General features: G+C 40.0%; 1 protein-coding gene across 2 annotated transcripts in view; it reads right to left on the bottom strand.

The window, feature by feature from the left end:
• Positions 1-12,358, bottom strand: part of ARMC1 (armadillo repeat containing 1) — a 35,197-nt gene extending 22,839 nt beyond the window's left edge. Inside the window, exons 1-3 of one of the 2 annotated variants that reach the window (XM_059042635.2) lie at positions 11,954-12,358; positions 8,348-8,568; positions 2,750-2,841 (exon numbers count right to left, since the gene is read on the bottom strand). In XM_059042635.2, coding sequence (XP_058898618.1) covers positions 2,750-2,841; positions 8,348-8,530 — 275 coding nt within the window. In that variant the 5' untranslated portion in view covers positions 8,531-8,568; positions 11,954-12,358. The remainder of the gene's footprint in view (positions 1-2,749; positions 2,842-8,347; positions 8,569-11,953) is intronic. The other variant, XM_067017157.1, reaches the window with a different exon arrangement.
• Between the last annotated feature and the right edge of the window lie 485 nt (positions 12,359-12,843).

The raw sequence follows: 12,843 nt of genomic DNA on the forward strand, positions 1-12,843 counted from the left end.
ATCTGAGACTCTCCTTGCCCCATTCGGTTTCCCCTTCACTTTCCTTTTACAGATGTCAGATCTGCATTGCAGTCTAACGACTACAGTCCAATCCTTCTTCATTCCCTTCTATCTCTATAGACCATATGTCACAAAAAACCTCTTCCGTTTCTAACCCCCTCTCAAGATCTCCTTCCCAAGCGTAAGCGGTGACGATGTGAGAGAGTGGCAGGGACATATACACACTACCAAATGTAAATTAGATAGCTAGTGGGAAGCTGCCGCATAGCACAGGGAGTTCACCTCTGTGCTTTGTGACCACCTAGAGGGGTGGGAGAGGGAGGGTGGGAGGGAGGGTGATGCAAGAGGGAAGAGATATGGGAACATATGTGTATGTATAACTGATTCACTTTGTTGTAAAGGAGAAACTAACACACTATTGTAAAACAGTTATACTCAAATAAAGATGTTTAAAAAAAAGAAAAAAAAAGATCTCCTTCTCAGATGACACTGCAAGACAATGACCTGAACTGACACAAAACTTCTCTTATAAAGACACAAGTTGTTGGTCTTCCCTAGTGTGCAGTGGTTGAGAATCCGCCTGCCAATGCAGGGCACATGGGTTCGAGCCCTGGTCCGGGAAGCTCCCACATGCTGCGGAGCAACTAAGCCCGTGCGCCACAACTGAGCCTGCACTCTAGAGCCCGCGAGCCACAACTACTGAGCCCGCGTGCCACAACTACTGAAGCCCACGCGCCTAGAGCACGTGCTCTGCACGTGCTCCACAACAAGAGAAGCCACCGCAATGAGAAGCCGGAGTACCACAATGAAGAGTAGCCCGGGTTCGCAGCAACTAAAGAAAGCCCACGCACGTGGCAACGACCCAACACAGCCAAAAATAATAAATAAATAATAAAATAAATTTATTTTTTAAAAAAATACAAGTTGTCTTCCTAACGTTAAGATGTTACGGAAAACCCCGAACCTTTTGGCTAACCCAATATTTTAGATGTATCTCTCATTTACAGATACACACATACATATGCACATACCACAACCGTAGCCAACCAAGCTAAGAAATTGTTTTATAGGTTAAATCCACAGTACCTCTAAAACTTGCTCTAAATCTTTAAAGCTCAAATTTGAAGCATATTTTAATATCAAAATTAACTTTTCATCTAATTTCTTACATTTTAAAATTTTTACCATGTATTTGCAGCTTCAATAACCAAACCTGTTAAAGAAATACACAATCTTTAAGTTCTTCATATGAATAAAATAATCCTACAGAAGCCTCCATATTATGCTTAATCCTGTCACGACTTCCAAAAGAATATGCCAATTAAAAATAATTACATGGCACTAAAACATACGAGGAACAAGAACAATGCAACTGCATATTTTATACAACACTTTAGAATTTACAGAGCATTTCTACACATATCATCCCACTGCATCGAGCACTTTGAAGGTGTTACTGCAGGCATATGGATAAGGAAACTGAGGGTCAAAGAGACCATCTGTCTCAAGTCAGAACTGGAATCCAAATTTTACTAATGGAACTGACCTCAAACCATAGGTAATGATTAATACAATTGATGCCAGTCAATATTTTCTAATATTTATTCCTAACTGATCACCTGACTAAAAACAAAAAAAACCCTTCAGTCTCTAACTTGTCATTATTAAAGATCAAGGGACCTATCAGGGGTAGCATGATTAAAAAAAGAAAAAGATTATCAAAATAAAATTTATCTAGAAGCCAAGAACACTAAGAAAAGAAATACATTGCCTTGGAAGTCAGTTTGGATGGTTGTCCACTGATATAATTTAACTTACAGTGTCTGGGAATTAACAGAACCTTTGTGAGCACTCAAGCCAAAGAAACTGTAAGTTTTAAAAATCAGTAAATTAAACAGTTATTTATTATAGTCTTAAAGGCAGTCATGTCTTGAATAAGATCAAGATACAAAGTAAACTAAGATTAAGCCTCAGAAAGCACAGTTTTTTTGCCTTCAGACACAGTGGAAATATCAAAACACTTAATCTTCAATTTCTAGCCTTCTACAAGGAAATCAGCAAGGCCTAGGAAAGGAGCAAAACCAGACGTTCCCAGAGGCGACACAGCTGAAGGACTACAGATAAGGAACTCGGCCTCTCTGTAATTTTCTCACCCATAAAACTATTATCTGTCTAACCTACCTCGAAAAGCTGTAAATAGCAGAATGAGATGATAGATATGAAAATCTTCCTAAGATGAAAGGTACAATTAAAAACCACCCATTTGCTAAAATTCAAATTAAATGGCTCTAAATCTCTAAGAGACATCGCAATGATTCTCAGGAAAAGCTCACCAAAAGCCCTTTTTGTCATGATACAGATGAAGGTTCTTTCGACTAAGACTGCGAGGAAGAAAGAAAAGAATTATGTACTATACTATGACGCTGCACATTTTCACATGCCACCTGGGTTGCACTACTAGTAAATCCATTTACATCTATTTCTCAAAACTTCATACAAGGTAGGACTGTCTCTTTTTAGAAATACTGTTCGTAAGTACAATGTGTATCAACGTTTTAAATAAAATTTGAGCATTTTCATGAGGACTATTGTTAATACCAACGTTTAGAAATAATCACAACACTGACCAGCAGAACATTTTTGGACATATAACCCACAAAAGTATGCCGTCACATTAGAGTACAAATTTCATTAAAGTAACATGACCCACTTTTCTACTCCATTAGGAGACACTATCTATTGTACTTACTTCTGTATAACACTTTGCAAGCTTAGCATCATACCCAGCTCTCCTTTCATCTTTTCTCTGTTAGCACGGCACTCTGCCAAGTATCGAAGAGCCTACAGCGAGAGCAGGAATAGGTCAGTCCACATGCCAGACTACTCAAAATTACACCCACTACTACCCTACTGTGAGAGGAGAGAGTGAAAAACAGGGTTTTGCTTTTAGAACCAATTGGTTTTGAATGTTTAGAAACTCTTCTTTAAATGTGATAAGCAGAGCAGTCCTCTAGGGAACAAAAATAATCCTTTGAGCTGCAGTAGCTGGATCTGCTCTTTGAAATGAAGGTTCCCAACTTATCTGCAAGGTCAAAATTAGGCTGTTCTGGTTTTATTTTCACCACTTCATCTTGACAAGGATACAAGGAACTACAACCCATTTATTAATTTCAGGGAGCAGTCCCAATAGCCATCATTCCCCTAGGTGCTTTTTACATATTAATTAAAATAAACTGCTGAGAGGGACAAAACAGACAAACCCCTTTATGGAATGAAGTGTTTCTAGTTTTATAAAACACCTTTAAAATGTCATTTTTTTTTTTAAACTGAAAACCAAAAGATGAACTCACTCACTCTCACAAATTCCTATTTTGTGAATTTAACTTTTCTAGGATGCTTTTCTCTTAAGATTTACAGTACATTTTTGCAAGTATTTCCTTCACATGCTGATTCTTGAGGGATTTTATTAGCTGTTCTGCAGACTTCCTAATCTCTGATCATTTACTGCAGACTTTAGTACCTGATTCGCAGGGGAATACCTCTGTGAACCACACCTTCCAAAACTGCCCTCTCAGTTCACTGACCTTCACATTTCCTACTAGTCCTCTACACTACATTTCCAAAGTGCCTGGTCCTTACCAAAAATGGTACCATCCATGAAATCACAAATCCAACAACCTGTCTCTGACTGCAGTCTCCTATCCTTTCTGTAACTAGTCTTACCTTGATTTTCACTTTGGTCCATAAAGGATTAACTGCCAAGGGAACTGCCCTCCCTTCATAAAAAAACTAACAAACAGGACAACTGGACGAGAAGCAGGACAGGACTAGAATCCCTCAGAGAAATGATGAGGCAGATCCTACAACTGCCCCATCTTACTGCTTTGGAAGCAGTTCCAGACTGCAGCACAGGGAGAGGGAAGCCCAGTGAAGTCCAGTGGTCTTGCCAAGTTAGGGAGACAGAGATCAGAGTTGGGGAGGTTAGGGTGGAGTAGTATAATAAAAAATACATATTTGGTCTTCGTCTAGTCCCTGCCATAGAGTTCCTAGAACCCTTGGAATCTTTTGATAGGAGTCTGTTATTCGTAAGGAGCCCCTTTAGATCACACCTGGGTGAGTTCATGTTAAAAAAAAAGTGAGTTAGGCTGCGGCCCCTAGATGGCCTCAGGATGCGGCTCGTCACTAGAAAGACCAAGTGACTAGAGGGTGGGAACTTCCAGTCCCACCCACTGACCTGGGAGGTAGGGAAGAGCTGGAAATTGAGCTCTATAAAAACTCTTGAACAAGGACATTCAGAGTTTCTGGCTTGGTAAATACATCCACCTGCCAGGGTGGTGTGCCCCAACTCCACAGAGACAGAAGTTCCTGCACGCAGGACCCTTCCAGATCCTGCCCTATGTGCCTGTTCATTTGTATCCTTTATAAAAATCTGGTAAATGCAAGTAAAGTGGCTTCCTGAGTTCTGGAGCCATTCTAGTAAATTACTGAACTTGAGGAGGGGGTCACTGGAACATCTAATTTATAGCTGCTCTGTTAGAAATATGGGTGACCTGATACTTGCAACTGGCCTTTGAAATGAAGGCAGTCTTGTGGAACTGAGTCTTAAACCTGGGGGATTTGATACCTAACTCTGAGTGGTTAGCGTCAAAATTGCACTGTTGGTCACCCAGCTGGTGTCCAGAGGACATGGGCTGGTGTCAGAAAATACCCCAGGTAGCTAGAATTTGCAGAGCAGAGTAACAGAGAGGAGGGATCAGCACAGCAAGAGAGCTCCAGAGATCTACAGAGGGGTCCCCAAGAGTCTATGGTTGAATGCTGACTTGCACATGCTTGGACTAAAAGACCAAAGGGCCAGGGACTAAAACCACCGGAAGGAGGGAAAACCATTCCTGGACCTCACGCTGGGCTGAGAACAGTTCGTGACAACACCAGCCAGAAGTGAAAAGCCCTCACAATGCAGGAGGAATCAGGGTGAGTCCTCAGAAAAGCATCCCATTAGGAGTCTTGAAAGGATCAAACTGATCCCAAGTAACTTAAGCGCGACCAAGAACACAGCTGAAGAATATTTATAGGGGTACCAAAAAATCCAAAGTCCATACGATAAAATCTGCAATGTCTGGCATCTGATTAAAAATTAAGACATGAAAAGCAGAAAAATATGACCTATAATCAGGAAGGGGAAAACAAATCAATAGAAACAGACCAAGATATGACAGAGGTAAAATAAGAAAATAAAAGCATTAAAATAGCTATTATAATTATGTTCCATATGCTCAAGGATGAGAAGAAAACCTAAGTATGGTGAGAAAAAAAATGGAAAATATTAAAAAGACCCAAATGTAACTTCCAGAGGATAAAACATAATGTCTAAAATGAAAACCACGGTGGATAGGGTTAACAGCAGAGTAGGCACGATAGAAAAAAGATCAGTGAGCTTTAAAACGCACCAACAGGGCTTCCCTGGCGGCGCAGCGGTTGAGAATCCGCCTGCCGATGCAGGGGACACAGGTTCGTGCCCCGGTCCGGGAAGATCCCACATGCCGCGGAGTGGCTGGGCTGGGCCTATGAGCCATGGCCACTGAGCCTGCATGTCCGGAGCCTGTGCTCCACAACAGGAGAGGCCACAACAGTGAGAGGCCCACGTACCGCAAAAAAAAAAAAAAATCCTGTAAAGCACCAGGGGGAAAAAGCCAAGAGCAAAACTGCATTACAAAAAATGTTAAACTTCTTCAGGTAGAAAATAAAAGACACCAGCAGAAATACAAATCTGTATTAAGAAATGAAGAATATCAGAAATGGTACATATAAAATACACTTGATTTTTAAAACTTTAATCTCTTTAAAATAGCTTAGAGTAAAAGGAAAAAAATACTGTAGATTTTTTAAACATACATAGAAGTAAAATATATGACAAAAAAGTAGCCCAAAGGATGGGAGAAGGAAATGGAAATATACGGTTGTATGATTCTTACATTATACATGAAGTAGACTGTAACAAGTTAAAGATGTATAATGTAAACCTAGAACAACCACTAAAAAAATTAAAAACAAAAAGGTATAGCTAATAAGTCAACAGTGAAGATAAAATGAAATTATGAGAACACCAACAAATTCTTCAAGCCCTCTGGGAACTCTGAGCCCCTGGCTCCCTCTACTCTCTCCTTACTAGGTCCCTCCATGACCTGACTTCCCTTCCTATTCAGCCCAGCACCTACAGCCTATTGTTTCAACTACTCTCTTGCCAAAATCCTAAACTCCCTTAATTACCAACTTGCCAGGCCAAGAATCAACCCCAAACAAATCCAACTATCTGGCTCTCGGGGCCTATGGCCTGAAGCAGGGTGAAAAAGGAGTTTCATAAGCTGTAAGCCTCATATCAATTCAGCGTTACCAAACCAAGCAGCCCCTCAACGCCTGTGAACAATCTCACCACCCTCCTCCGTTAGCAACCTTTCCCATTTTCTGTACCAACTGTGAGAGCCTTCTCCTCAAACCTTTCCCACGCCAGCAGCCCCTTGCCTTCTGAATTTAAAGAAGTTCAAGTCTAGTCTATTTAAAATAAACAACCCCCTTCAACCCCAAGTCTCTGTCAAGAGACCAACACACTCTCTCCTCTCACCCTTATTCCAGTTCTCATTGAAATAGGACCCAAACTAGGGGCCACGCAAATTTCCCCATTTGTTACTACTGTTCACTCATATCAATGTCTGTTTTGCCTAAATAAATGTCATTCTATGAAGGTAAAATAGGAAATCTGTATTACGTACTTTGATTTTTGAAAAGAAACAGCCTATATTATTTTTCTGCATGAACTTGTGAAATTACACTAAATGGGAATTGATCATGGATCTTTAAGTAAAGGACAATGAGTTTAAAATTTTCTATGACAGTAATTTTCTTTCAAACTTTTTGCTGTGAAAATTTCAGAAGACACGAAAGTAGAGAAAATGTGTGGTGACCCCCATGTATCCATCATTCTGCTTCAACAATTATCAACCACTAGGCAATCCTGTTTCATCCATCTCCCCTGCCGCTAACCACATTGGAGCATTTTATAGCAAATCTCACAGAACATATAATTTCATTTGTAAATACTTCAGTATATCCCTAAGAAGTTAATGTTTTTTTAAAAATTAACTTAATAATACTATTATAATACCCTGGCAAAAGCAATAAGTGGTTCTTTAATATTACCTACTGTCTTGTCCACATTCATTTCAAGTTATCTAAAATTATGTTTATGGTTGATTTGTTCAAATTGGGATCCAAGTCAGGTCCACATATTTTACCTGGCTGATATGTCCCTTAAGTCTCTCTAAATCTGTAACAGTTACTGCTATGCCTTTTGGACACCCCAAATGCCTTTTTAATGCAATTTATTGTTCACTGAACTAGATTATTTGTCTTCCAGAAATTTTCACATTCTGTATTTGCCTGATTGCTTTGTATTGTTCTTTAACATGTTTCTCTAGCCCCCATATTTCTCATAATATGGTAGTTCCTTATGCATTATTAGCTATGATCCTGTATATTTTCTCTTTTCTTCTCCTTTATCTTTCCTTCCCATCTTGTATTAAAACAAGTGCCACATCCATCTACTAATGAACAGGTAACAGTCCCGCACACCTATACAATGGAATGAAGGAACCATAAAAAGGAATGAAGTACTGATACACGCTACAATGTGGATGAACCTTGGAAACATTATGCTCAGTGAAAGAAACAAGTCACAAAGACCACATATTATATGCTTCCATTTATATAAAATATATACAGGCACTTTTGCCAGAGATATACGCAAATACAAAGAAATAGGAAGTCATGGCTGCTTAGGGAAAGAGGGTGGGGCTGAGAAACAATAGGTAAAGAGCAGAGTTTCTTTCTGAGGTGATGAAAATGTTCTAGCATTGATGGTGATGACGGCTGCACAACTCTGTGAATACACTAAAACCCATCGAACTGTACACTTTAGGTAAATTGCACGGTATGTGATTACATCTTAACAAAATTGTTACAAAAGAAAAACAAAACAATACATGCCTCTGAGTGTCTTTCTGTACTGATATAATATAATCCTTCAGGTTTCTTCTTAAGTGAAAAAAAGGAAGTTGCAGAACATTCCATGCATGTAGTATGCTACCATTTGTGTCAAAGAATAAAAACAATATAGTATGCTACCATTTGTGTAAGAGGACTACACACACGTTTGCACATACAGAAAGACATACAAACTTACTATTATTTGCTCTACACTTTTAACTTTTTACCATGTCAACTAATACTTTTTCAAATTCTCCTTAATTGCAAAATTGTAACACTGAGACTGAAATTACTAAAGGCAACTTACGAGCAGAGCCGAGTGGACGACAGGGGGGTTGGGATGGTCCATAAATAAAATAAGGCCGGGCAGACATCCCTGATCCTGGACAATGGCTCTACGGTTTAATGGATCTGCTGCTAGATCCCGGAGCTGGTTAACTACCGAGAGAGCATCAGGTTCTTCATTCATGGTGGAGGAGGACGAATTCATCTTCTATACCATACACATGAACAAAATCTTCTTAAATTCTGTAGAAACGGTCGGCAAAATTAGTTCTAGACTGGTGAGGTATATTATGGCATTTGTTAAGTAATCAGAATCACAGCACTTTCAGAAAGAAACAGATGAATCTAAATCACAAACACTTAAGCATTTGGTAATTCCAGTCTGAGAACATAGGAAGCTAACTAGCTAAAAAAAAAAAAAAAAAAACTATTTATGTGTGCACAATGTTTAAAGAACATATGTCATCCTCATTATTCCAATAAACTTTTTAGCAATACACATTTTAACACCAAAGTCACAATAAACAAGATCTTTAGAGTTCAAACTTATAACCTTTGCTACACTGCTCAAACTGTAACACTGCCAGTGTTTTTTTTCCTCTAGAATACTTCTGGAGCCTAAGACAAGTGTCTCAGGGAAAAGTGGCTGGCTGACAGCTTTTTTTCTAAATCATCTGTGAACAAAACCCAGTCTACTGTGTTTACAAAAGATAACATCCCTAAAGAAGAAGGAGGGAGTCAAAGAAGGTCATGAACAGAGAAGCCAAGAAGGGGACCTTGCCCTGTGCCTCAGGCCAGTGGAGTCTGCAGATCAGGGTGGATCTGAACGGAATCTAACCACACCTGTCAGTCCCTGAGTGGGCCAAACTCAGAAGAATGAAACAGATTTTGAGGTGAGGTAATTCATTTGGCAGGTAAGGAAACAGTCACAGAGAAGTTAAATAATTTGCCCCAGGTGACGAAAGCTAGTTAGTATAGAACTGGGCTAAAAGCTTATTTATTATCTCCTAAACTGGTCAGCAGTCCTTCCACTTCCCATACCTTCCTTTTAAACTCAGCATACCTTTCTCCCACAAAAGTAAACAAGATATTTTAGAAAATGTAACATGATAAACATACAAGCCGAAATACAAAATAACAAGGAATAATTTTCACAGACGCAGAAAGTTAAAAACAGTAACTTCCATTAACCAAGTTACACAATATATTTCTTATTAGGAAGAATATAAAGGTGTTGGGAGAGGAATTCCCTAGCGGTACACTGGTTTAGACTCCGAGCTTCCACTGCAGGGGGCACAGGTTCAATCCCTAGTGGGGGAACTGAGATCCCGCATGCCATGCAGCAGGGCCAAAAAAAAAAAAAAAAAAAGAAAGAATATAAAGGTGTAAATACTTTCCACAAAGTAATGAGTTAGTTTAATGCTAATTTCAAAAACCATGCCAACCGGGGAAGGCGGGCTGGGAAATTATTCTGTAACTCCAGACAGCCTACTAAAGTTATTTGGGAGGAAAAAGGTAATAAAGCTGAAATGGCCTTCCCATATATTGAAATATACAAAAATATAAAGAGTAAAGCAGTAGTATGGGGTGGGAGGTAGTTGAGAGATACTTCTCCCAGGAAAGCTGTTTATACAGTCCACCTAAGAAAGCAGGCTCTACCACTTGGTAAATGTGATTTTAGGCAGATGGCCTAAACTCTCAGTTTCTACATCTGTAAAATGGGATTAGTCATAGCAGCTATCAAATGGTATACTGTCCAGATGAAATAACAATACACGTAAAAGGCTTAGGTGACACACTGTCAGTGCTCAATAAATAATGGCTGCAAGTTACATGGAGTCAAAAATCAATGAAAAATAGTAAGATTATTCAATAAAGCGTATTGGAATAACTTCTAAGCAATTTAAAACCACTGTTAAGATCTTTAACTCATAACACATGGGGGAAAATATCATATCCCAGATAAAATACTTTAAAAGTTAAATTTTTGAAGTTTGCAAGCAAGCGTAAAATAAAGGACTCAGAAAACAAGGCTTCAACAGGATAGTATTTGGCAGATAATTTTCTCAAAATGAAAATATAGTTACTTCAGCAAATTTTGAAAAGGATTTAACAAAAAAGCAATAGACTGGTACTGTACACAGAAATAAGACTGAAGGGTTTGCCTCTAAGGTGCTTCTATTATCAACATCCTGAATATCGCTGTTTACAAGCCAGCTTACCCATGAACTTTATGTGCTGTCACCAGCACAAATCCTATCAAAAATGAAAACTGCAGAACCAATCATTGGCCCAAAGGTCCAAGAACCAAGTCACATTTAAGAACCAAATACCCAGAGTAATGGCCTTTTGCATACAACACTGGCCTTGAAACTGGAGCGCTCCATTCTCATCTAAGGAGTACTTAGAGAACCACTCAGTGGGAATGATTCTGAAAGTTATACCCTTTCCCGTTCCTTTGAGATAAACAAAAGCCAAGAGTTAAAACTTCTAACCTTATCAGCCCATTCAGAAGGAGAGGGCTCAAATTAGAATCTGCCCAGGAAAATGTAGGGAATAACACAAGGTATACCTTTTACTTTCTCTTTTGTCTAGTTCAATTCGGGCAAACAAATCCTTATGACAATGAATGCACCCCAAACTTTAACAGGCACTCTGATCACCTAAGGGACCTTATTTTAAAAAGCCAATGCTAATTCAGTAGGTGGGGTGAAGTCTGAGTTTCTGCATTTCCAACAAGCTCCCAGGTGAGGTCTATACTGCCAGATTGACACTTTAAACAGCTAGGCGTTAAGTGATAGATGTGAGGCACCTGTAATTAATTAGGCAGCTGCCTGAAAGATTTTCTTTCAGCCAAGATGTACCATTCAACTCAAAGAATTATTTAGCTCTCATATACAGAGTTTAATATAAATACACAGAGCTACACAACCACAACTTAAATCCATATTCAGTTAAGCGAGTTTTTAAAAAAATAACATAAGCAGTGACATCAAATCTGGCTTGCTCTTTACCAGCAACTAACTCTTGGAGAAGGTGGGTTACCTCCTTTGAGCCTCAGCTTCTTCTCATAATAATCCTTAGTGGTTGTCAAGATCAAAGAAAATAAGAACTTCAGATGGTGCTAACAGTACCAGCAATTACCAAACAAGAACAATACTTGATCTGTGGGAACCTCTATTTGGCCACGTGTTGGGGTACACACATAAGTACACTACCACGAAAGGTGCTGTAGGCACAAACGCCCCCAAGAACTGTTTTCAAAATACAGAGATGTGAACGCTGGTCTCGCGTGAATGAAGCCGAACCCAACCATGTCCTTCTACTCTTAGTAGACACGCAAGGGCATAAAGCTAATAGAAAGTTACAAAAAAACAACCTGGAGGGATGAAGAAGTGAGATGACATTTGTGAAAATCGGACGTGCAGGGGACGGGGAGGAAGTGAACAAAGCTAACGTTTTTCCAGGACACGTTGGAGCAAAGAGCTTTAAAGCGCCTGGAGGGACGCACTGCCTCAAGGCAGGCAGAGCGCCCCGCCCAGGCAGACTGGCCGCCTGCGTGCAGGGGCCGCTTTCTGCGGCCTTCCCGGCCCCACCGCTTTGTCTGCCGTCGCTGGACACTACTTACAGCTCCAGCGTTCTAGGAATTCGGAGCCTGCCGCAGCATGAGGGCCACACCAACGGATAACGTAGAGGAACCCAGCAGGCGCGGAGCGAGTCCCTCCTTTCGCAGACGCGGCCTCGGCGATGACAAACGACCCTGCTGACTTTAGGAGCCAAAAACGCTAAGACGCTGGCGGGGAAAGGCTTTACGGACTCTCCCCCATGACTCAGCCACCTCGGCCGATTCTGCCCTCCCATTGGCTAATACCATTCCACTGAGAGTAAGATATCCAATCCGCGAAGGCCTTCTTAGACTAAAGCGTTCATTGGTGAACAAGGGAAATGCCCGAAGCGTTGAACAGGAGGGTCTAGGGAGAACCCGGGAAGAGTGAATTGGACCAAACGACTCTCCGTCCATTAAGCGCTAAGCAATGAAACGTGGTTCCCCCTGAGAAACCGTCGCGCTTTCCTGACTACAATTCCCAGCGTTCCTGCGGTAGAGGAACCAGTCCCCTCCGGCCTTCAGAAATTCAAATTGAACGTAACTTCTCTAGCAACTCTTTCAGTTCCAATAGGACAGCTTTGTAATATTTCGTTGGCTTCTGTGAGTCTTAATTCAGAATCTTTTCAAGTTTTTTTTCTTTTTACCGAGGACAGTAGCACTTTCTTCGTAGCAGCGCGAAGGTAGCAAAGTACAGTTTTTTGTTTCTTTTAAATAGAAACTTCTTTTTGGAACTTTTTTTTTTGGTAAAGAAAAAGAGCCTTATCAGGGAATTTTCTCAGATTCGTGAAGAAGTATTTTTAATATATTGTCTTCTATTTAGTTTATCAAAGTAAGGGTTTAAATTCTTGTTTTATTCATGGCAGTCACTGAAGTTTTGGTTCTGTGTAGGTATAGATTTTATATTCTTTAAT

Source organism: Kogia breviceps, chromosome 17, assembly GCF_026419965.1.
Source record: "Kogia breviceps isolate mKogBre1 chromosome 17, mKogBre1 haplotype 1, whole genome shotgun sequence".
Classification (NCBI taxonomy): Eukaryota; Metazoa; Chordata; class Mammalia; order Artiodactyla; family Physeteridae; genus Kogia; species Kogia breviceps.